The sequence below is a fragment of the Ornithorhynchus anatinus genome, chromosome Y4 (genome assembly GCF_004115215.2).
Source record: "Ornithorhynchus anatinus isolate Pmale09 chromosome Y4, mOrnAna1.pri.v4, whole genome shotgun sequence".
NCBI classification, from domain to species: domain Eukaryota; kingdom Metazoa; phylum Chordata; class Mammalia; order Monotremata; family Ornithorhynchidae; genus Ornithorhynchus; species Ornithorhynchus anatinus.
The window spans coordinates 39,447-64,234 of record NC_053178.1 but is presented as its reverse complement, the minus strand read 5'-3'; the positions used below and the strand labels follow the sequence as shown (position 1 = coordinate 64,234).

Here is a 24,788-nt window from a genome sequence, read left to right as displayed (position 1 = left end):
TGAGCCCCACGTGGGACAACCTAATTCCCCTATGTCTACCCCAGCGCTTAGAAGAGTGCTTGGCACATAGTAAGCGCTTAACAAATACCAACATTATTATTATTATTGTGTCTTACTGTACCATGTTGCTATATTAGCGATTTCGCTTGTTATTGTTTATTGTCGTCAGTGCTGCCACCCACCTCTCTGGCCTCACCAGCTGCCTGACTTTGAGTTTAATCAGGTCGCCCCTTAATCGAGCCTACCCCCGACCCTGGTCATCGCCCGCTTATTAACACTACTGTATTGTATCATACTGTATCATGTTGCTATATTACCGATTTCATTTGTTACTGTTTATTGTTGTCAGTGCTGCCACCCACCTCTCTGGCCTCACCATGTCCCTCTTCCCCCCCTCCCCCCTCCCTATCCTCCCCTTCCCCTTCCCCCCTCTCACTCAGCTCTTTCCCGCTCTCTCCTCTGTCTCCTCCCCCCCTCCCCTCCCCTGCCCTAGAACCCCACTTTACCAGTGCTACCCCTCTTCCTCCTCCCCCTACTCTCCCCCCCACCAACCCCCTCCTCCCCCCTTCTCTCTTCCCCACCCACGCCCCATCGCAGTCCTCATGTCCCACAGCTACCCCTCATCCCCCTCTCTCCGTCCAGGGCCCCGCCACCTCCTTCCCATCCAAACCCTCCCCTCCCCCCGCCCTTTCCCCCCTCCCCCCTTGCACCCACAGCTACTTTCAAGTATGGCCTCTGGAATCCCCGCTGTATTACAGGTAAGCTACCTTTCGTCCATGACCTTTTCCTCTCCCGCTCTCTCCTCCTCCTCGCCCTTTCAGAAATGTGGCTCACTCCTGAAGACACGGTCTCCGCCGCTGCTCTCTCCAGCGGAGGCCTCTCCTTCTCCCACTCCCCAGACTCACCGGTAAGGGAGGAGGCATCGGCTTCCTCCTCTCACCCCGTTGCCGCTTCCGCACTATCCCTCCTCCCCCCTCCCTCTCCTTCCCCTCCTTCGAAGCCCATATCTTTCGCCTCTACCACCCCCTCCAGATACTTGTCGCCCTCCCGGTCCCACCTCCGACTTCTTCAACCACTTTGACCCCTTTCTCACCTTCCTTCTCTCCTTCTCTCTGCCCACTCTGATCCTTGGAGACTTCAACATCCATATGGATGTACCCGATGACTCCTCTGCCGCCCGCCTGCTAACCCTCTTCGACTCTGCCAATGACCTGCTGCTCCATACCTTGCCCACTCACTGACTCAGTCACACCCTCGATCTTGTCATCTCCTACCGCTGCACTACCTCCTCCCTCACCAACTCTGAAATCCCTCTCTCACACCATAACCTTCTCACCTGCCTCATCTCTCACACTCCCACCCCCGCAGATCTTTGCTACTGCCCCACAGAGACCTCCGCTCTCTCGATCCCATCCGTCTTTCCAAAAGCATCTCTCCTCACCTTGCTGCCCTGTCCTCACTTCCCACTCTCGATGATCAGATCTCCGCTCTCAACTCCACCCTCTCTACTCATCTCGACTCTCTCGCCCTCCTTTCCCTCCGCCGCTCTCGCTCCACTAACCCACAGCCCTGGATCACCTCCTCTGTCCACCTCCTACGCTCCTATGCTCGAGCTGCTGAGCGCTGCTGGCAAAAGTCCAATCACCAAGCCGACCTTACACACTTCAAATTTATCCTTTCCTGCCTTAACTCTGCCCTCTCCTCTGCCAGGCAAAACTTCTTCTCCTCCCTCGTTGACACCCATGCCCGTCACCCCCGCCTATTGTTCCAGACCTTTAACTCTCTCCTTAGGCCCCCTGTTCCTCCCCCTCCCCCATCTCTCACCCCCAATGATCTGGCCACCTATTTCCTCACGAAAATCAACACAATCAGGTCTGAGCTCCCCAAAGTCACCCCTCCACCTCTCCCCTCCCCCACACCAACCCTCTCCCCTACTTTCCCATCCTTCCCTGCAGTATCCTCAGAGGAGATCTCCTCCCTCCTTGCAAGTGCCACCCCCTGCACCTGCGCCTCGGACCCCATTCCCGCTCACCTCTTAAAAAACATCGCCCCTGCCCTCCTCCCTTCCTTAACTTCTATCTTTAACCACTCAATCTCCAATGACACCTTCCCCTCTGCCTTCAAACATGCCCACGTCTCCCTCATCCTAAAAAAACCCGCTCTTGACCCCTCTTCCCCCTCCAGTTATCGCCCTATCTCCCTACTACCCTTCCTTTCCAAAATCCTAGAATGAGTCGTCTACAATCGATGCTTAGAATTCCTTAACTCCCATTCTCTCCTGGACCCCCTCCAATCTGGCTTCTGTCCCCTCCACTCTACCGAGACTGCTCTCTCTAAGGTCACCTGTGACCTCCTTCTTGCCAAATCCAATGGCTCCTACTCCATTCTAATCCTCCTTGTCCTCTCTGTTGCCTTTGACACTGTCGACCATCCCCTCCTCCTCCATACCTTATCTCACCTTGGCTTCATGGACTCCGCCCTCTCCTGGTTCTCCTCTTACCTCTCTGGCCGGTCATTCTCAGTCTCCTTCACTGGCGCCTCCTCCCCCTCCCATCCTTTAACTGTTGGAGTTCCTCAGGGGTCAGTTCTTGGCCCTCTTCTGTTCTCCATTTACACTCACTTCCTTGGTGAACTCATTTGCTCTCACAGCTTTGACTACCATCTCTATGCACATGACATGCAGATCTACATCTCCGCCCCTGTCCTCTCCCCGTCCCTTCAGGCTCGCATCTCCTCCTGCCTCCAGGATGTCTCCATCTGGATGTCGGCCCGCCACCTAAAACTCAACATGAGCAAGACTGAGCTCCTCATCTTCCCTCCCAAACCCGGTCCTCCCCCAGACTTCCCTATCACCGTGGATGGCACGACCATCCTTCCCGTCTCTCAGGCCCGCAATCTCGGTGTCATCCTTGACTTGTCTCTCTCGTTCACCCCACGCATCCTATCCGTTACCAAGACCTGCCGGTTTCACCTTTACAATATCGCCAAGATCCGCCCTTTCCTCTCCACCCAAACGGCTACCTTACTGCTACGGGCTCTCGTTATATCCCGGCTAGACTACTGTGTCAGCCTTCTCTCTGACCTCCCTTCCTCCTCTCGCCCCGCTCCAGTCTATTCTTCACTCCGCTGCCCGGCTCATCTTCCTGCAGAAACGATCTGGGCCTGTCACTCCTCTTCTTAAACAACTCCAGTGGTTGCCTATCAACCTCCGCTCCAAACAAAAACTCCTCACTCTAGGCTTCAAGGCTCTACATCGCCTTGCCCCTTCCTTCCTCTCTTCTCTCTTTCCACCGCCCATCACGCCTGCTCCGCTTCTCCGCTGCCCACCTCCTCACCGTCCCTCCTCAGTCTCGCCTATCACGCCGTCGACCCCTGGGCCACGTCCTCCCGCGGTCCTGGAATGCTCTCCCTCCTCACCTCCACCACTCATTCTCTTCCCCTCTTCAAAACCCTACTTAAAACTCACCTCCTCCAAGAGGCCTTCCCAGACTGAGCTCCTCTTCTCCCTCTACTTCCTCTAGCAGCAGCGTGGCTCAGTGGAAAGAGCACGGGCTTTGGAGTCAGGGCTCATGAGTTCGAATCCCAGCTCTGCCACTTGTCGGCTGTGTGACTGTGGGCAAGTCACTTAACTTCTTTGTGCCTCAGTTCCCTCATCTGTAAAATGGGGATTGACTGTGAGCCCCACGTGGGACAACCTGATTCCCCTATGTCTACCCCAGCGCTTAGAACAGTGCTCGGCACATAGTAAGCGCTTAACAAATACCAACATTATTATTATTACCACCCCCTCCTTCACCTCTCTGCAGCTTAACTCTCTTTTCCCCCCATTTCCCTCTGCTCCTCCCCCTCTCCCTTCCCATCCCCTCAGCACTGTACTCGTACGCTCAACTGTATATATTTTCATTACCCTATTTATTTTGTTAATGAAATGTACATCGCCTTGATTCTATTTAGTTGCCATTGTTTTTACTTTATGTTCTTCCCCTTGACTCTATTTATTGCCATTGTTCTTGTCTCTGTCTGTCTCCCCCGATTAGACTGTAAGCCTGTCAAACGGCAGGGGCTGTCTCTATCTGTTGCCGACTTGTTCATTCCAAGCGCTTAGTACAGTGCTCTGCACTTAGTAAGCGCTCAATAAATACTATTGAATGAACTGAATGAACCCCAGCGCTTAAAATAGTGTTTGACATATAGGAAACTCCTAACAAATACCATAAAATAAACCAAAATAAGGGCTCTCCATCTAGGAGGAAACTAGATGATAAGCCATTTCGGCTGGCCTACTGGATAGCGCATGAAATCGAGAGACGGAAGGTCATGGGTTCTAATACCGGTTCTCCCATTTATCTGTTGCTAGATCTAAGGCGTCACTTTACTTCTCCCAGTTACTGCAGTACACGATTGACCATTCCGTCTCCGACTTCTCTCTTCCTGCGAGATTACCATCATTTCAAGTTTGGGCAGTGACTTGTTACTTGAATTACCTTATATGGATCACTCTTAAGAACTGGGTTCTGATTGGAGCCTGGAATATAATGCTCTTATATGGGCAATGCAAGGGGATTGGGTAGGATTTTGGGCACGCGCTGGAAGAGTTGTGGTCGAGTGGAACGCGGAAATGCTTGCAAACAATGGTACCGGGTTCCGACGGCTCGGCGCTGTTCGTCACTTGTAGCCCCTGGGTTGATAGGGCGGGCGGCCACTTTCCGCCCTTTTCCGCTCTCTAGAGTCTGTTCATTTCTGCACGAAGATCACGAACCTCTCATGCGATTGCGAAATCAGAATCGTTTCTCTAATAAATTCCGTAAATTACCTCATCCGCAAAATGAGGATTGAGATTACTAGTAGTAGTAATCACGTGCTGAGGGAGGGCCGTCCCTTACTAAATTTCACCCATTTGAGTCACCCACGGAAGAACCGATGCTGACAGCTACCCGGCGACTCCGTTCCGTGCGCCTTCGCTGCCCCTGGGTTCCCGAGCGCGGCTCAGCGCGCCCCGCCCCTGCGCCTACGTAATAGGACTACAAGGCGGAATCGTGGCCGCCCGCTGCTAGGAAGCTTCGCTATTGGGCTCCGGGCTTACCCGAAAGCGAGGGCGGAAACGTCCTCGGGCTGAGGCCGAAGGACCCGGCCCCGAGTCGGCGGCGGCGGCTTCCCGGGCAGCTGGAGGCGGCCCAGTCCCGCACAAACCCCGGCACCGAGAGCGACAGCTCCTCTCCCGGCTCCCCCACCTCCAGGGGAGCGCCATGGCCGAGGCCCCGGCCGGGCTGAGCGAGACCGTCACCGAGACGACGGTTCCGTGTACAACGGAACCTGTGAGCGCCGGAGCCGGGGGGCATCCGGAGGAGGGAATGCGGGGAGGAGGGAACGACAGTCGGGATTAGGGCGGCCTAACGGAAGGAGCCCCGGCTGGGGAGCCAACGGACCCGGCTTCCAGATCCGACTCCGCCGCTGGCCTGCCGGGTGACCTTGGGCGAGTCACTTCCCTTCGCCGGGCCTCGGTTCCCTCCTCTGCACAATGGGGACTCAAAAACTATACTCCCCTCACCGAGCTTCATGTGGCCTCTGATGATCGTGTATCTAATAATAATAATAACCGAGGTATTTCTTAGGCACTTACTGTATAAGCGCCGGCGTAGAACCAGAAAAATCAGGTTGGACACAGCCCCGATCCCAAAGGGTTCCCAGTTTTAATCCCCATTTTATAGATGAGGGGACTGAAGCACAAAGAAGTGATGTGACTTACCCAAGGTCGCACAGCGGATGAGTGGCAGAACCGGAATCAGAAACCAGGGCCTTGTGACTCCCAAGCCCGTGCTCTATTCACTAGAGAAACAGCATGGCTCAGTGGAAAGAGCATGGGCTTGGGAGTCAGAGGTCATGGGTTCGAATCCCACTCTGCCACTTGTCAGCTGTTTAACTGTGGGCAAGTCACTTCACTTCTCTGTGCCTCAGTTACCTCATCTGTAAAATGGGGATGAAGACTGTGAGCCTCACGAGGGACAACCTGATTACCCTGTATCTATCCCAGCGCTTAGAACAGTGCTGGGCACATAGTAAGCGCTTAACAAATACCAACATTAGTATTAGACCACACTGCTGCTCATACCCCAACATGTGGTATTTGGCACCTTATAAGTGCTTGCCAGTTAGAAATAGTAGTAGTAGTAATAGAGGACAGGGAGCACCAAGCCAGTTATTTTTATGGCTAAATTTAATTTCATGCAGTGATACCTCTGCCTAATATAATTCTTGATCCAAAATAAGAATGTATACAAGCTAATGATGATAGTGCAGTATTTTTTATGTGCTCTGGTGAAAGTGCTTTTTGGAGGGGGTCTGGAAAGAAGATAATCACAAGTTTCTTTATGGGTGAAGTTTCCTTCACACATACATGTTGGGTGTCCTTATTTATATTTGTGGGTTTTTTTTAATGGAATTTGTAGAGCACTTACTATGTGCAGGCACTGTACAAAGCGCTGGGGTAATATCCAAGTTATCAGGATGGATCCAATTCCATGCCCTACGTGTTGGCTCACAATCTTAATCTCCATTTTACAAACTTGATGGATTGGAAGCACAGAAGTTACTTGCCCAAGGTTACACAGCAGATAAGTGGCTTTGTGTCTTTGGCTTGGCTCCTCAAGGGCAGTGCTTGTTGTCTTCTGTGTTACTTCAATCCAGTGTGTAGGTACAGAGTTGCTGCACAGTGGACTGCTTGGTATCATCTGATGACTGAGATGGTGGGGTCAGGGGAAGGTATAGGGTAAGAAGAGGCAGGGGAGAGGGATGCAGGAAAAATCTCAGGAAGACTCTGGCACGTGCTCCTAGGTCAGTCACTGTGGCCACAGTAGTACTAATGGACTCTGAGCCACGAGGAGCTGAAGTTATGCTCCTCTAACCATAGCAGCCTCCTGCTTTCTATTTGTTGTTTTAGTGTCATCTCTTCCTGTGTGTTTGTTGCAAGTCTTCTCCCCACCTTTTTATCTTTAGTCTTGAGCCTCCTGGCTAATGCCCCCCGTAAGCCCCCAATGCTTAAGAACATTGCTCTGCACAGAAGTTCTTGGTAGTGTTCCTACTTTATGGGATAGAAAAGAAGGGGGGAGAGGGAGACCCTGAGGAAGGAGGCACTAGAACACCGGACACTCACCCCTTTCTTCTCCAATTCCATGCCTTCTACCTCCCTAGGAAAATCGAAGTCTCACCATTAAGCTGCGCAAACGGAAGCCGGACAAGAAGGTGGAGTGGTCGAGCGACACTGTGGACAATGAGCACTTAGGACGCCGGTCATCAAAATGTGAGTGCAGCCACCGTCTGCTAGAGAGACCCCCAGATGGTCTCAGCTCTGGCCCTCTGGGGGGATCTGTCCTTCCTCCCCTGCCCCCCACCCCCACCTTTCAATTTTCATATTCAATCAGTGGGTGTTATTGAACACTTATCATCACAAAGCATTGTATTAAGTGCTTGGGAGGAGTACAATATAAAGTTGGAAGACATATTCCTGTAGATTTGAGTAGCCGGTGGGGGGCCCAGTGGATAGAGCAGGGGTTGGTATCAGAAGGTATGGGGTTCTAATCCCATCTCGGCCACTTGTCTGCTGTGTGACGTTGGTCACTTCACTTCTTTGGGCCTCAGTTCCGCTCATCTGGAAACATGGGAGCGGGGAGAGCGGAGGGGGGAATTAAGGACTGTGGAACCTCTAGTGGGGGAAAGGGGGACGTTGGACAATTGGGACACTGTCCAATCCCAATTATCTTGTATCCATCCCAGAGCTTAGTACAGAACCTGGCATTCATTTATTCAGTCATATTTATTGAGTCCTTACTGTATGCAGCACTGTTCTAAGCACTTGGAAAGTGCCGCTCAGCAACAGATAGAGACCATCCCTACACAACAAAATAAGTAGGCATCAATTGCCTCAAAATAAATAGAATTATAGATATGTGCACATCATTAATAGAATAAATGGAATATTAAATATGTACAAATATACACAAGTGCTGTAGGGCAGGCAAGGGAGTAGAGCAGAGGAAGGGAGTAGGGATTATGGGGAGGGGTAACAGGAAAAGGGAGCTCAGTCTGGGAAGGCCTGCCTGGAGGAAGGAGCTCTTAGTAGGGCTTTGAAGGGGGGAAGAGAGCTAGTTTGGTGGATGTAGGAGGGGAGAACATTCCAGGCCAGAGGTAGGGACTTGGGGCCAAGAGTCAAAAGTGGGACAGTGAGAACGAGGACACAGTGAGAAGGTTAGCGGCAGAGGAGCAGAGTGCGTTGGGCTGGGCTATAGAAGGAGAGAAGGGAGAAGAGATAGGAGGGGGCAAGTTGATGGAGAGCTTTTGATGCCAATAGTGAGAGTTTTTGCTTGATGTTAAGGTTGTTAGGCAACCACTGGAGATTTTGAAGAGTGGGTGACATGACCAGAGCATAGGGAAAGATAATCTGGGCAGCAGAGTGAAGTATTGACTGAAGTGGGGAGAGACAAGGAAGTGGGAGGTCAGAGAAAAGAGGCTGATGCAGTAATCCAGTCAGACATGATGGAGACACTGTAACAGCAAGGTAAGCGGTTCGGATGGAGAGAGGAAGGGTGGATCTTGGCGATATTGTGAAGGTGGAGACTTGGCAGCTTTTGGTGACAGATTGGATGTGTAAGTCAGTGAGACGGTGGAGCCAGGATGTCACCAGAATGTTGCGGGCTTTTGAGACAGAAGGATGGTAGTCCGTTCACCAGTGACGGGGAAGTGGGGGAGAGGGACAGGGTTTGGGAAGGAAGAAAAGGAGCTCATTCTTGGGACATGGTTGATTTGAGGTGCAGGCGGACATCCAGGTGAAGATGTCCTGAAGGTAGGAGAGAGGAGCCTTGGAGGGAGGGAGAACAGAGGAGATGTAGATTTGGGTGTCATTTGCATAGAGATAATAGTTGAAGCTGTGGAAGCACATGAGTTCACCAAGGGAGTGACTATAGATGGAGAACAGAAGGGAACAAGAACTGACCTTTGAGGAATGCCTACAGTTAGGGTATGAGATGGGGAGGAGCCTGTGAAGGAGACTGAGAATGAATGGCCAGAGAGGTAAGAGGAGAACCAGGAGAGGATGGAGTCTGTGAAGCCATAGTTGGATAATGTGTTAAGAAGGGGATGGTTGACTGTCAGAGGCAGCTGAGAGGTCAAGGAGGATTAGGACAGAGTAGGAGCCATTGGATTTGGCAAGAAGGTCATTGGTGACCTCAGAGAAGGCAGTTTCAGTGGAGGGGATGGAAGCCAGATTGGAGGAGCTGTAGGAAAGAGTTGGAATTGAGGAATTTGAGGCAACAAGTGTAGGTGACTTGCTCTAAGAGTTTGGAAAGGAAGGGTAGGAGAGAGATAGGGAGATAACTGGAAGGTGCAGTGGGGTCAAGAGGATTTTTTTAGGATGTGGGAGACGTGGGCATGTTTGAAGGCAGAGGGGAAGAAGCTGTTGGAGAGTGAGTGGTTGAAGATGGAAGTGAAGGAGGGAAGGGGTGAGAGTTTATATAAGGTGAGAGGGAATGGGGTCCAAAGCACAGGTGAAGGGGGTGGCATTTGAGAGGAAGAAGGTGATCTCTGAAGATACTGCTGTGAGGGATGGGAAAGTAGAGGAGGGGGCTGCGGTGGGGGGGGGGTGAAGAAGGGGGAGGGGTGACTTTGGGGAACCTCAGGCCTGATGATGGTGTTAATTTTCCTCGAGAAGCAGATGGCCAGATCCTTGGGGGTGAGGGATGGAGGGAGGCCTGAGGGGGTGTTAAATGTCTGGAACAGCTGATGGGGGTGATGGCATGGGTGTCAATTAGGGAAGAAAAACAGTTTTGTCAGGCAAAGGAGCAGGCTGAGTTTAGGCAGGAAAGGATAAATTTAAACTGAACCAGGTTGGCTTGATGTTTAAACTTGTGCCAACAGCGTTCAGCCCAAGCATAAGAGCGAAGGAGGCGGACAGTGGTAGTGATCCAGGGCTGTGGGTTAGTGGTGCGAGAGCGACGAAGGGAAAGGGGAGCAAGTGAGTTAAGTTGACTAGAGAGGGTGGAATTGAGAGCAGCAATCTGGCATATAGTAAGCGGTTAACAAATATTATTATTATTACCTGGGGCAAATAACTTCACTTCTCTTTGCCTCTGTTCCATCATCTGAAAAATGGGAATTAGAACTGGGAGCCCCACCCAGGACATATACTGCATCCAACCTGATTAACTGGCCGCTGATTTACCCAGCGGTTAGTATAAGGTACATAATAAGTTCTTAACAAATACCATAAAAATAAGAGCTTCAGTTTCAAGAGGGAGATGGAGATTAATATAAATAACTACATTAAATTTTAATTACAACATTTTTTTTAAACCATCTCAGACTGAATCTTCCTTATATGTAAACCCCATGTGGGACCAGGAGTATGTCCACCTGATTATCTTGCACATACGTCAACGCTTAGTAGAGTGCTTGGTATACAGTAAGCACTTCTCAAGTACGATGATTATCATTTCACCTGCTGCTTTCCCCCAGCCCCAGAGAGAGGTGAGGAGGATCTGGGGAAAGGAGTGGTGGGGAGAGGCCAGGGTAACAAGGGCCAGGCTGAAGACTGAGAGCTGGGTCCTAGGAAGCCTTTTATCCCCCCTTCTCCATTCTCCAAACCCCTTTCCCATCCCTCATTACCCAGGCTGCTGTATCTATGAGAAACCCCGGGTGTTCGGCGAGAGCTCCACGGAGAGTGAAGACGAGGACAACGAGGGTTGCGGCCATGCCCACTGTGTCCGGGGACACCGCAAGGGGCAGCCCCAGTGCCGTGCCCCCCCCAACCTGCCCCCTGATGTTCCACAGCCCCCCGGCTCTTCACAGCCTCCATCGAGGCCCGTACAGCACTGAGTTGTGGCATTCTGATGAGCCCCAACTGTCTTGTTACGTATGTTCAGCCTTGAATTAGTTCATGTACATGGCTTCTTCTGTGGCATTAAAGTCCTCCCCTTACCACCTGCCCATCCATGCTCTTCCCACCCCAGGCTCCGTTTGCATGCAGGGCATGGAGGGAGGAGGGCAGGGGGAAGCCAGGCAGGATAAGCAAGAGGGGGACAGGCCTGGGGGCACCATCTTGGCTGCCTCTTGAGCATCTCCTCCCCTTCTATCATCTGCCCCAGGTGAAGCATCTGGCCTGGCTTACTCCCCTCAATGCCAAACCCCGAATCCCCTGTGAGTTTCTGGGCACCAGCCTCTCTTCCTCCACCCCAATTCTGGCATCCTGCCCATCCCCCTCCACCCACCCCCTTGTACCTCCACCCCAACAGTTTATTCTGCTCCCTGCCAAACCGTTTGCTTCCGAGAAGCCAAGCCCAGTGTCCAGCACCCCAGCTGCAACTGCCTGACCTCAGCCCACCTAGGAATCCAGGCCCCAGCAGCTCCTCCCCACTCATCCCTGCCCAGGTCCCCTGGTCTGTTCTGTCCACTGGGCTTTAACCAAAGGATTATCTTCTCTTAGATTTATTTCTTCACCTCCTCCAACCCAGAGTCTCCTCTGTCCCCACCAAAAAGAGAAATAAAGAGGCCTGAGCCCCAAGCCTGAACAGTGTCCTCTTCTCCACCCCTACTCAAAAGGCCCAGCCTTGGGTGGAGAGGCAGGGTCTTAGGGCCTGAGCATCCCATCCCGCTGCCTGCTCTGGGCTTTCACTGGGCACCCCAGGCCCATCCTCCTCCTGAGACCCTCCATGGGACACCACCCACAGTAGACAAGGTGGGGGCAGGGGGAAGCCAAGCTTCTGTGAGGGGAGTCTGAAACAGACAGGCTTGGGGAGGCAGGATGCCAGCCTTCTGGGAAAGAAGGGTAGGGAACTGGATGCCAGGGTTCCAGGAAGGGAGATGAGGGGGAGAATGCCAGGGTTTTGGGACAGGAGACTAGGTGGCAAGACACTGGGATTCTGGTTAGAGAGAGTAGATCACCAGGGTTCTGGGAAGTGGGGAGATCCCAGGGGCTAGTGGGGGCCAGGGAGTAAGCAGAGAAGATAGTCTACCTTCGAGCCCATCTTAGTAAGCAGAGAAGATAGTCTACCTTCGAACCCATCTTCCATCATGGTCCTTGGTATGGCCAGTGGGGTGGAGAAGGGCAGTGCCAGTGTAGACACTCCTTCAACCCCCACCTCCCCACTCTGCTCTTCCCCCCCACCCTTCCTCCCCACACTGTGTGGCCTGCCCTGCTGAGATTTCCTTTTATTGTCACAGCCACTCTAATAAATAACCCAACCCAAAATAGAATCTGTTAAATATGGGGTCTGTACGTGCCCTGAGAGGAGGAGGGCAAGGGATGGCAGAGGCAAATGGGCAGCAGACTGGGGTGAAAAGGGGACCTGCAGGCCCTTGGCTAAAGCAGGGATTGAGGAGAGGCTCAGGGGAGGCGATAGGGAGTAAATTGGAGCAGAACCCCCAGGCAGGGTGAGGAAGGCCATACTCCTCCCAAGAAGAAGATGATGAAGGGCCTGGGCCGCCCCATCCAGGAGGGGCCCCGGATGGGTGGCTGCAGGGAACAAGACTGATCACAGGCCTGCACACTCACCCCCTCACCCTAGCTGGCTTCAAGCAGATCAAAACAAGAGGATGAGGCTGCCAGGGGGTGGGGCGGGTCATCCGATCCGGTGGAGGGGGTAGTGGTTGTAGATCCTGTTCCCGAAACCAGGCATCAGAGACAGCCCATCGCATACCTCGGTGGGCACCAGACAGAGCAGAGTGTGGGGGTCAAGCGTGCAGAAGAAGGGGAAGACCCTCTCACCAAAGGGGCCAGGTCCCTGGAAGGCGTAGAGCTGGTCAAGTGAGAGACCATCGTAGAAGGCCACATGGCCATGCTCCCAGTCCATGTCCACTCAGATCCGGCGCGGCCACCCCTGAAGCGGCCTGGCCTCAGGGGTCCTGAGGGCCCACAGCCGCCCTCCACTCCACTCTACTGCCCACACCCTGCTGACTGGGCATAGACTGACCCGGCTCTTGCGCCTCACCGTCTTTCCCGCTACCCCCAGTGCGTAGCGCCTTTCCTCATCCTTACCTTCACCTTTGCCCAGCCCAGCCACAGTCTCCACCTCCCAGCAGTGCTGCCCACCCTCGAAGCCCAGTGCCACCAACTCACCCAGCAGCTGGTTAAAACGCCAGGTGCTGTCCGCTGGGGCTGGGACGCTAGGGTCCCCCAGATGCACACTGTAGCGATCCGGGGAGAGGAGCAGACAGTGCTGGGCTGTTCTGGGGTCCAAAGTCAGGTCCACTACAAGGAGAGAGGAGCATAGGAGGAGAGGAAGCAGGTGAGGTTGGGGGTGTGATCCCACAGGCGCAGGAGGGTGGAAGGGCTGGGAAGAGCTGAGAGCTGCTGGAATCCGTCCAGAGCTCACTTGTTCTTTTTTTTTTTATGGCATATGTTAACCATATGTCACGCACCCTTCTGCTTAGATAAAGGTTTAATGGACCAAATAATCCCTGTCCCATAATGGGGCCCACAATCAAATAGGGAGAACAGGGAATGAATCCCCATTTTGCAGTTAGGAAACTGATGCCCAGACAAGTGATTTCCCCAAGGTCACAGGACAGGCAGGTGGCAAAGCTGGGATTAGGCACTCTAGCTCTCAGGCCCAGGCTTTATCCACTAGACCATATAACTCTCCTGGGGAATTTGTTCCCAGACACAGTAGGTTAGTGGAAAGAACATGGGCTGGGAGACAGGAACCTGAGTTCTATCCCCAGCTTTGCCACTAGCCTGATGTGTGACCTAAGTCAAGTCAAACAGCTCTAATCAGTCAGATTTACTTGCTGTTTACTTACTTACTGATGAGCACAAACTGCATGCAGAGCACTGGACTAAGCGCTTGGTAGAGTAAAATACAACAAAAGTTGACTGACACATTTCCTGCCCGTAACAAGCTTATTGTCTAGATACCTAAGATGTCTGCTTTCCCTGCCTCTTACACTGAGAGACCAGGTGGGTTAGGATTTATGATTATCTGGTTCATATATCTACCCCAGTGTTTAGTTTACAGTCAAGGTTTAAGAAACTCCATAACTAATCTAGTTCGCCCTGGTCCTGGTTCATGGGTATCTGTCCTGTGGGCTGGGTAGGGGGTGGAGGGGAGAGAGTCTTACCGGATCGCAGATCCTCTGGAGCATCCTTGGTCACAGACTGACAGGCTGGAACCTAAAGCTTTGGTGAGAATCAGAGTAGAAGCTCCTTTTGGGCAGGGACCATGTCTTGTCCTTCCAAGGTACTTTCCCACTTAATGACAACTGTGGTATTTGTTAAATGCTTACTATGTGTCAAGCACTGTACTAGGTGCTAGGGCAGATAAAAGATGATCAAGTCCTATATGGGGTTCCCAGTCTACCGTGGTAGGAGAATTAGGAGCTCAGGACAGTGGAGCTCAGAAAATACCAGGACTCCTCCCTCTTCCCTGGGCAAGAGTAAGATGGCTGGAGGTCTGGGTGGGCAGCTTGGGGAGAGGATGATGGAAATTGCTAACTTGTCCCAAGGGAGAGGCGCAGAGGACTGTGGGTAAGAGCAGACAGGAAGGGGACCATCCAGAATTGGTGAGGCACAGGGCAAGATGGTGACTGACCCAAGGGGGAGGGAGGGAGAATGGCCAGGGAAGTGAGGTGCAGGTGTGGGGAATGGGGAAGTTGGGCAGTTAGTTCAAGTCCCCCAGGGTGGAGACAGCAGGAAGATATGGGGAAAAGAAATGAAAGCTGCCAGCGCTGGGGCCAGGGGGGGCTTGAAAGGCCAACGGGCTGAGAGCAAGACCGATACCAGACAGTAGCCTGGACTGGGTTGGAGTCATGGGACGGGGGGATGTCTTACAGCTGTTGTCGACTCTGAGGTAACCCACCCTCCCTTCCCTACCCTCACTCAACAGAATCTCAAGGAGGAGGGCAGAGTCCGTGGCCATGACCCAGCAGAGAAGGGCATGTGAGGAAGAGAAGGGAGAGAAGGGAACGAGCCAGCCGGAAATCGGGGAGAAGGTTGAGAAAGGAGGGGACCTCAGAGTGGAATATGGGGCAAGGAGGACAGAAAGAGCAAGCAGAGGAGGGGGGCCAAATGCTGAGATGTGGATGACTCTGGGAAGGAGCCCAACCCTAGATAGAGATTTAGGCATGCAAACACCCAAGGGATGCCCCCAAACTCAGACTCATTAGATCCAGAGAGGCTTTGCCTTGGCCTCTTCTCCCAGGGAGCAGAGCGCCGTGTAAGAGAACTGTGCAGCACAGCTGGCTCCCAGGACAGGAGAAGGAGGGGAGAGGCTGGTGGAGCCCCAGGGGAGCTCCAGGAGAGGGAGAAGTGGAAGGGTGGCACAGGAGGCCCAAATAAGATGGACTCTCATCTGGAGCCTGAAAGTGCCAGTCTCCTGCTTAGCATGGAATTGGCATGAGAGAAGAGAGAGAATGGGCGGGGGGGGTGCGTGTCTCCCCTCACCTGACAATCTGTGAAGCATGTTCTTGGCCACAGGTCAAGCACAGTCCTTGGCCGCCTCCCTCATTATCCAATTCCATGGGCTTGAGCTTGGCTATCTAAAACCTGGGTTGTTGTGGAGAGCAAAGAGGAGAGGATGGGCTAAGATGAGTACAGTTGCCCCTCCTTCCAGTGAACCCACCGGGATGGAGCTAGACTCACCTCCTCTAGGGCTTCTGGACATCCTGGGGGATGAAAAAGAAACAGAGTAAGAAAGGTGAGGGTGAGTTTCTGGACCTCCAAACATCGACCCCACAGTCTAACCTCTGCTCTCTTCCCCTGGGACCTGCCCCCCATCCATCCCCCCCATCCCAGTCCTTTCCCTGTGTTCCAATTTGTCCCCACCGTTCTCCCCCAACCCCCACCCCCAGATCCAAGCTCTGGTGCACCTCGGGCAGAAGAAGCCTTGGGAACCCCAGGCCAAAAGTCACATTTCTCCCTCCCTTCCTTCTGGCCCTCAGCTCCCTCCCCAGCCTTGCAGGGACCCCCAGAAGAGGCAAGAAATGTTTTTAGGATTGGGATTGGGGGGATGCATTCTGGGATTAGGGGAAAGCTGAAGGGACTCAGGTCAGAGAACCCCTCCCAACCCTCCCCACTCATTAAATAGTAATTATGGTATTTGATAAGCCCTTACAAAGTGCCAGGCACTGTTAAAGTGTCTGTGCCCACAGGCTGAACCCAGCTCCCTGGCCCTACTCCTCACTTCTGGGCTCCCAGCCCTGCTTCCTGCCCAATCACCTGTCTTCCTCCCTCCCCTCAAGGCCCTCATATCTAGTTCCTACAGCTCTGCCCTCCCCAAACTTCATCCCCTTCCACCTTACTCTAACAGTGTGCTGCCCCCCTGCTCAGCTTAAATTTTCCTCCCCATTCCCATCCTTGCCCCTGTTGCTGGTGGACCCCTACCCTAACTGTTCCTCTCCTGGGGCTCCCCATTCTTCAATCTTCCCTCCACGTTGCCTCCCAGGCTCTGAAACCCTAGAAACACAATCCCCTCATCCCCACCCTGATTTACCCAGCCACCAGGGAGAGGTCAGTGCCACTTTCCAGCTGGACCCACAGTGAGGTCCTGCTCTCCTGTCTCATACCTCCTACCCACCTGCCAGGGTGAGGTCAAAGCTGGGTTTCTGGCCAGACCCACAGTCTGTCCTGCTCCCCTGCCCCACCCAAACAAAGCAGCTTCCCCCTTCTCCATAAAAACTCTGCAGCACTTACAGGGTACCATCCTTTCCCGCCAGCCATAAGGAAAGTGTGAGGTGCAGATGATTCTGGGTTGGAGCTTGCCCCAGCTCATTCCAATGGAAGGTCTTCAGAAGGAACCTGGGACGTGAGAGTTAAAAGTCCCCTGGAGCTGGGTGAGGTTTGGAGATGGGGGTCGAGGTGACAGGCTGAGGGATTAGCCACTTCCCTCTTCCGCACTGAGAATCCTCAAGTCACTTTGTACCAGTGTGGCCTATTGCACTGGCCTGGGAGTCAGAGGACCAGGGTTCTAATCCTGCCCTGCCACATGTCTGCTGTGTAATCTTAGTCAAATCACTACACTTCTCTGTGCCTCAGTTATGTCATCTTTAAAATGGGGATGAAGACTGAGCCCCGTGTGGGACAGGGACTATGTCCAACCTGATTAAAGTGTATTTATCACAGCATTTCTTACAGTGCCTGTCACATAGCAAGTGCTTCAATACATAAAAAAAGATCTGGGGAGGCGGAGGGAAGAAGAAGTGTGTGTATGTAGTGACGGGGTTGGGAAGGTGAGAACAGCTCCTTTTGAACCCCCTCCTGATTCCCTCAACTCCCTGGAGCAACTGACTCTGGGGAGAGGCACTGCCAGCCACGGCCAACTAGCAAGGCCTGGCTCAGAGAGGATACTCTGCAAGGAAGGATGATGGTGGGAGTAAGGGGCAGGAGAGGGAAAGCTTCTCCCCATCTTCCTCCCCAAACACTTCTCCCTAGAACCCTGGAGTCTATGAGGACAGTTGGTTCTAGGGTGAGGCTCCCCACACCAAGTGGAACAGCCCAATTGCTCCTCAGTGTGAGAGTCTGACAGAAGTGGGGAGACCAGTCTAGCTGGATCCCCCCACCTGGGGCCTGGGAATCTGAACCTAAAGTGAAGGGAAAGGCATGGGCAGGACCTAGCCCCTCAGTGCACCCGCAACCCAGAAGCAGTGTGGCTCAGTGGAAAGAGCCCGGGCTTGGGAGTCAGAGGTCATGGGTTCTAATACCGACTCTGCTCTGGGTGACTTTGGGCAAGTCACTTAACTTTTTTATGCCTCAGTTACCTCATCTGTAAAATGGGGGTTAAAACTGTGAGCCCCACATGGGACAACCCGATCACCTTGTATCCCCCCAGCGCTTAAAACAGTGCTTTGCACATAGTAAGCGTTTAACAAATATCAACATGATTATTAACCCAGTGTATCATGGGAGCCCACTCTATTCCATTCTGCTCTGCTTTGAAGTGTAGGACCATCCCCTATCCCTCCCTCCACCTGCTCTGGCTACTCCTGCTCCCAAACTTCTCCAGTAGGCCTTCCCTGACTAAGCCCTCACTTCTTCATCTCCCTCTCCCTTCTGCATTACTCTTGGATTTGCACTCTTTACTCACCCCTCCCTCAGCTCCACAGCACTTGTGTCCATATCCCTCATTTATTCAAATATCTGTGTGGCCTTCTAGACTATAAACTATCAAATGTATAGACTATATATTAGAGAAGCAGCGTGGCTCAGTGGAAAGAGCATGGGCTTCGGAGTCAGAGGTCATGGGTTTGAATCCCAGCTCGGCCACTTGTCAGCTGTGTGTCTTTGGGCAAGTCACTGAACTTCTCTGGGCCTCAGTTACCTCATCTGTAAATGGGGACTAAGACTGTGAGCCCCACGTGGGACAACCTGATTCCCCTCTGTCTACCCCAGCGCTTAGAACGGTGCTTGGCACATAGTAAGCACTTAACAAATACCAACATTATTATTATTATGGACATGGGAATCAGATTGTCCCATGTGGGGCTCACAGTCTTAATCCCCATTTTCCAGATGAGGTAACTGAGGCCCAGAGAAGTGAAGTGACTTGCCCACTGTCACACAGCTGACAACTGGTAGAGTCGGGATTCAAACCCACCTCTGACTCCAAAGCCCGTGCTCTTTCCACTGAGCCACGCTGCTTCTCCAACTATAAACTCACTCCTTGTGGGTAGTGGACATGTCTATCAACTCTGTTATATGGGACTCTCCCAGGCACTTAGTCCAATGCTCTGCACACAATAAGTACACAATATATACCACTGATTGATGAAGGGAACGTGGTGTGGCCTGGGGGCATTAGGGGGAAGAGATGACCACCGTCCCGACACACACACACACACACACTTTGGAGGCCTGTTCCAAGGTGACCCCCAGTTACTCACAATCTCAGGGTCAAATGCTATCTCATGACCACCCGAGCTAGCAGGTGGAACTTGGAAGTGCAGGTGGGATACTGTCTGCACAACCAAAACTGCAAGACAGTCCAAGCTGGGAATACAGAAGGTGTCTCTCACCCCCATGCCAATCAAATTAGGTATGGAGTAGAGGGGAGATTGGATAAACTGAGGCCAGAAACTGGAATAGCCTAGGAGCACAGGTAATCTGTGGCCTCTGACTTTCTGTGCAGCGGGTTGAGACTTGCAGCAGCTGGCTGCAGGTCACCTCTGCCCAGAGTGCGAGATGCCCATTCTGCCTCCCCCACAAGAGGAGCCATAGGATGGGTGAGTGTCCCCGTTCTAATGAACGCTCGAGGGGCTGGAAGCCAGGTGCATCACCATGCGTACATAACACATAAGCGGATTTCTCCCAGATGATGCTCATGGATTCCTCCCAAGTGAGAAGAACAACATGGTTGAGAGCTTGCCGCCTCACCACATAAGAACGAACCATAAGTGAATTACTCCCGAGTGGGCCCTAGGTATTTTTGCCATGGTCGAGTAACACATAAGAATATTTCTCCTGATAGGGGAGCTCTAATATCATTAAATAATTCAATTCACCACATCCAAAATAGTCAAATCATTCAATTTGCCATGTCCAAAATACTCGAATAATGCAATTCACCTCATAGAATAAATACTGTATAAAATTCAGGCCTTTCCATCCCTGAGTCTCTCTTTCTCTTTCCCAGTGTCTATTCTCGAAAGAATCCGTCCTCGGGCGATGGGTGTCAAGGCCTCACTCCGGCCAGGTTCCAGGGGTCTTTGCTGAAGCAGCTGCCTCTGGGATGGCATCGTCAGGGTAGAGACAGTCTGCTCTCCTAACCTCTCCCGCCCCACCGGACCATTCTGGCTGCAGGGCCAGGGGCAATCGTGACCATGCTCTCTGGCATTTCCATGCCACGCCAGGGCAGGAGTGGTGGGGCGAGGCTGCTGGGGGTCGGCTTTGCCCCGGACTAATTAGTCTCGTTACCATAATCGCAACGAAACTAATTAGTCCTGTGGAGAGCTTCAAAGGGCGGAACGAAACTGGGCCAGGGAGGCGGAGGCTGGCAGGGGACGGGGAGAGGCTGTGGTCCCGGGACGGGGGACTGGGAGCCCGGGAATCAGGGGCTGGACCCAGGCGTCCTGCCCTCAGCCGCAGGCCTCTCTTTATCTCTCCCCCTCCCACCTTGGTTCACATCCGGCGGGGGGGGGGGGGGCGGTATCCATCCGTAGTGGATTTTAATGTCCGTCTTCGGCTCTAGACCGGAAGCTTGCGGTGGGGCCGGGAAGGCGTCTGCGACTCCGTTCCCTTGCTCCTCTCCCAAGTGCTCGGTCCGGGGCTCGGCCAACGGGGAACGCTCAATACATTCGATGGAATGACCAACCGGCTGACCGAGTGACCATCAACAACCCCGACGGGCCGGACGGGCCGAAAAGGCGAGCGGCCAGGCGGCCGGCCACCCTCCTCCTTCGCGGGGCCTGACCCGGCGCCCCGTGCCCGGGTTGGGGGTGTGTGTTCTCATCCACGGCCCTCGGGGAGCTGCCCGGGAGGGGAGGGGGGGGTCCAGCCGTATCCCCCAACACAGACACAGGCACACGGCCACCCGCCCGCCCGCCCCCGCGAGGCTCGGTCGACCCGTCCCCGTCAGCCAGCCGGGAGCCCGGCCCCGCCCCCCACCGCCGGGGTCCGGCTCCCCGCCCGGGACCCCGGCCCGAGCCCCCGCCGGAACCCCCGGGCTCCCTCCGTCCCCGTGGCAGTTCCCGGTCCCCGTCCCCGTCCCCGTCTCCGCGCGCCTCCTCACCTCTCCCTGGGGGTCCTGCGAGCCATGGTGGGGATGCGGCCCCCGCGGCGGCGCCCGGCCCGGCTCCCCGCGTCCCCCAGCCGGTCCCGCAGCCCGCAGCTGATGCGCACCTCCACGTCCCAGACGCACGTTGGTGCGGAGGCTGCGGCGGGGGCAGAGGTGGCCGCAGCCGGGGCAGCTGAGCCCCCGCGCCGGCCCGGGCCTGGCCGTCCCACCTGCGGCCGACGCCAGCGGCGGCAGAAGCTGTGGTCGCAGTCCAGCAGCACCGGGTCCTGGAAGGCCGCGCCGCAGAGCGGGCAGGTGGACAGCCGCTCCAGCTGGGCCACCAGCCCCTTGCCCAGCTCCGCCCGGTCCATGGCGCCCCGGCCCCCCTGGCCCCCGGCCCCCCTTGCCCCTTTTTTTCTCTACGTTCTCTCCTTAGTACGCTTCCTCCGTTCCGGGTCCTACGGCCGGGGTAGATCACAGACGGATCGGATGGGACGTGGTCCGCGTCCCCCCCGTCCCCCCTCGAGCCTCACGGTCTCGTCCTCGTTCGATGGAGGAGGTAACCGAGGCCCCCCGCCGCTCCTCGGGAAGTCCGGAGACGACACGAGGCATCTCTCCCCGGTGTCGTCTCCGGACTTCCCGAGGAGCGGCGGGGGGCCTCGGTTACCTCCTCCGTGGACGGATCCGCAAGCACGAGGGTCTGTGTGTGTACGCCTGCCTCTCTACGTCTGCGTGTAGGTGGGACTCCGGGGGTCTGCCATCGGTGGTCTTTCTCAAGAGCTTACAGTGTGCGGAGCTTGGCGCTGAGCATTTGTGAGAGTACAGTGCGCGGAGTCAGTGCACACCTTTCCCACCTACGACGAGGTGACATCTAGAGGGAAGGGTTTCGTGGGCGTGGCCAGGTACCTATAGATGTATATGGATATATCTGTACGGCCCTGGCCATCAGCGTGTATATATGTGCGTCTCGGTCTGTGTGTGTAACACTGGGTCTTTATAATTAACCCCTTGGTGTTTCTGCGTCTATCTCTGTGTGCGTGTCCATGTAGGTCCCTATGTGTACGCGTGTTCCTCCGTAGGCGAGGGTCTATGTGAACCTACTCGTCAGTGTGGACGTTTCTCTGTGGGTGTTTGGTGGCTTCTCGGGAATGCTTGTGGTTGTGTGTGTGTGTGTGTGTCTATATGTGAGAGTGGGGCCGTATTCATAATAAAAAATTAGACTGTAAGCCCGTCAAACAGCAGGGACTGTCTCTATCTGTTGCCAACTTGTTCATTCCAAGCGCTTAGTACAATGCTCTGCACATAGTGCGCTCAATAAATAGTATTGAATGAATAATAATATTGCTATTTGTTAAGCGCTTACTATGTGCCGAGCACCGTTCTAAGCGCTGGGGTAGATACAGGGTAATCCGGTTGTCCCACATGAGACTCACAGTTAAGCCCCATTTTACAGATGAGGTAACTGAGGCACAGAGAAGTTAAGTGAATTGCCCACAGTCACACAGCTGACAAGTGGCAGAGCCGGGATTCGAACTCATGACCTCTGACTCCCAAGCCCGTGCTCTTTCCACTGAGCCACGCTGCTTCTCTATATACCATATATACTCACACGTCTGAGTGTATATGATACACGTAAACGGCCCCGCTCTAGAAGGCGAGCTCCTTCTGTTAGGAAATGTGCCTGCTTTTTGTTATATTGCAGTCTCCCAAGCGTTTAGTAGAGAGTTGTGCACATAGTAAGTGCTCAATAAACACCATTTAATGCAGTGAATGAATGAACTCCTCCAGTTGCTTGGCTCTAATTTTTCCTCCCCCTCCCCCCATGGCGAGACCATTCCCAAGATGGAGGGCGTCGCAGTGCTCCCGCCCCACCGTGTGCGGGTTCCTCCAGCTCGAAATGCCCCTCTTCCCACATACACTCCAGGGCCCAGCGGGTTCCAATCGATCAATCAATCAATCATTGGTATTTATTGAGCGTTTACTCTCAACGAAGCACTATATTGAGCGCCTGGAGAGTCCAATACAACAGAATTAAGAGACATGTGCCCTGCCCCTAACGAGCTCCTGGCGTTGGGGGCATCTGGGCCCCCCACCCACCCACAACACAAATACACACATACATCTGTCTCCCGCCCACCTGCTCCTGGCGACCAGCCCCCACCCCCCCTTACTAGCCCCTGACCCCTTCCTGCCCCCAAGCCCCCTGGATCCGGCCCTGCGCTCCCAATCTAACGCCCCTGACGCTCATACGCATTATTCGATTTCCTTTACTACTGATGTGTGTATATCTATAATGCTGTTTATTTGTATTGATGCTACTGATGCCCGTTTACTTGCTTTCCTGTCCGTCCCCCCCCCCCCCCCCTTCTGGACTGGGAACCCGTTGTTGGGTAGGGATCATCTCTATCTGATGCCGAAGTGTACTTTCCCGGCGCTCAGTACAGTGCTCTGCACACAGTAAGCACTCAATAAGTACAACTGAGTAAATGGATGCACACGAGCCCCCCCCCCCCCCCCCCCGCACCCTTAGATCCGCGGGTGGAGCCCCCGAGGGTGTGTACCTTTGTGTATGTGCGCTTGTGTACAGGTCGGCACGTGTTTGCACGAGCCCTGGGTGTCATTGCCGGCAGTTCCTTGACCAAAGCCCAACCCTCCAAGTTCTGGCCCCCGAGGCGGGGATTTAGGGACGAGGACAGCCTGTGCCCGGACCTCCCTCCCCCCTCCCCTGCCAGGGAGGCGCTGGCTGGAAGGGCATCCCACACGGAGAGGAGGACACTCTCATTCATTCATTCAGTTTAATCGTATTTCTTGAGCACTTGCTATGTGCAGAGCACTGGACTAAGCATTTGGAATGTACAGTTCGGCACTCTTTCAGTCTCTCTGCTTCTCCACGTCTCTTGATGGCTCTGCATTCTGCCCCTCCAGCCCCGTCTGCGGGCCCCTCCCTCCATCTCCCTCTCATTTCACTCTGTCTCCTTTCTATCTCCGTTCTTGTGTCTTTCTCCCTTCTCTCTCTCTCCTGTCTTCCCTCTCCTTTCTCTCTGTCTCTTTGACTCTCTTTCCTCTGTCTCTCTCTCCTTTCTATCTCTCTCTGTCTCCTGTCTCCATAGCCTTACTCTCTTCTCTGTGTCCTCTCTCTCTCTGTTCTGTGTCTCCTGTCTTTCTCTGCCTCCTTTCTCTCTTTCTTTGTGTCTCTGTCTCCGCCCTCCTGTCTCTTATCTCTCTCTCTCCAGTTACCCCTGGGATTGGTGCACAAATAAATTTGGAGACACACAGACACACCCTTGCCACATCTTCTCTCTCCTCCCCCGTTGCCCCCTCTCCTCCGCCTCTCTCATGCTCTCTCCTGCCCAATTTATCTCTCCCATAGTCCCCGCGGAAAGGAAAAAAAACCCACCCAAAGGTCCCAGTTCGAACAAACATGCAGACACGTCTGCAGGCACAAACCTGCATAGAGTCTCACACAGATACACTTTGGGCTCAGACCAGAAGCACACATGAAACAAACACATACACAAACCTTTACAGTATCACCGCCAAGATCTGCCCTTTCCTCTCCACTCAAATGGCTATCTTAATGCTACAGGCTCTCATTATATCCTGGCTAGACTACTGTGTCAGCCTTCTCTCTGATCTCCCTTCCTTCTCTCTCGCTCCGCTCCAGTCTATTCTTCAGTCTGTTGCCTGGCTCATCTTCCTGCAAAAACGTTCTAGGCATGTCACTCCCCTTCTGGGAAGCAGCGTGGCTCACTGGAAAGAGCACGGGCTTTGGAGTCAGAGGTCATGGGTTCGAACCCCGGCTCTGCCACTTGCCAGCTGTGTGACTTTGGGCAAGTCACTTAACTTCTCGGTGCCTCAGTTCCCTCGTCTGTAAAATGGGGATTAAGACTGTGAGCCCCACGTGGGACAACCTGATTCCCCTATGTCTACCCCAGCGCTTAGAACAGTGCTCGGCACATAGTAAGCGCTTAACAAATACCAACATTATTATTATTATTATTAAACACCTCCAATGGTTGCCTATCAACCTCTGCTCAAAACAAAAACTCCTCACTCTAGGCTTCAAGGCTCTCCATCACCTTGCCCCTTCATACCTCCCCC

General features: G+C 53.8%; 1 protein-coding gene and 1 pseudogene across 2 annotated transcripts; one reads left to right on the top strand and one right to left on the bottom strand.

Moving 5' to 3' along the window:
- The first annotated feature begins 4,989 nt into the window (after positions 1 to 4,989).
- On the top strand, positions 4,990 to 12,235 carry LOC114808706 (E3 ubiquitin-protein ligase PPP1R11-like). 2 transcript variants are annotated; one of them, XM_029056524.2, is made up of 3 exons: positions 4,990 to 5,315; positions 7,189 to 7,297; positions 10,658 to 12,235. In XM_029056524.2, exons 1-3 carry the CDS (start codon positions 5,247 to 5,249, stop codon positions 10,861 to 10,863), a joined length of 384 nt encoding a protein of 127 aa, XP_028912357.1. In that variant the 5' UTR covers positions 4,990 to 5,246; the 3' UTR covers positions 10,864 to 12,235. The 2 variants fall into 2 exon arrangements, with proteins under 2 accessions (XP_028912357.1, XP_028912358.1); XM_029056525.2 differs by lacking the exon at positions 4,990 to 5,315 and adding an exon at positions 5,322 to 5,601.
- A 370-nt stretch (positions 12,236 to 12,605) lies between these two features.
- On the bottom strand, positions 12,606 to 21,067 carry LOC114808708 (annotated as a pseudogene).
- Positions 21,068 to 24,788: the final 3,721 nt, after the last annotated feature.

Excerpts from the sequence above, each read along its gene's own strand:
- LOC114808706 (XM_029056524.2), top strand. The coding sequence starts at position 5,247 with ATGGCCGAGGCCCCGGCCGGGCTGAGCGAGACCGTCACCGAGACGACG. Across the intron at positions 5,316-7,188 it reads TTCCGTGTACAACGGAACCT|GAAAATCGAAGTCTCACCAT; the intron begins GTGAGCGCCGGA and ends CTACCTCCCTAG. Across the intron at positions 7,298-10,657 it reads AGGACGCCGGTCATCAAAAT|GCTGCTGTATCTATGAGAAA; the intron begins GTGAGTGCAGCC and ends CTCATTACCCAG.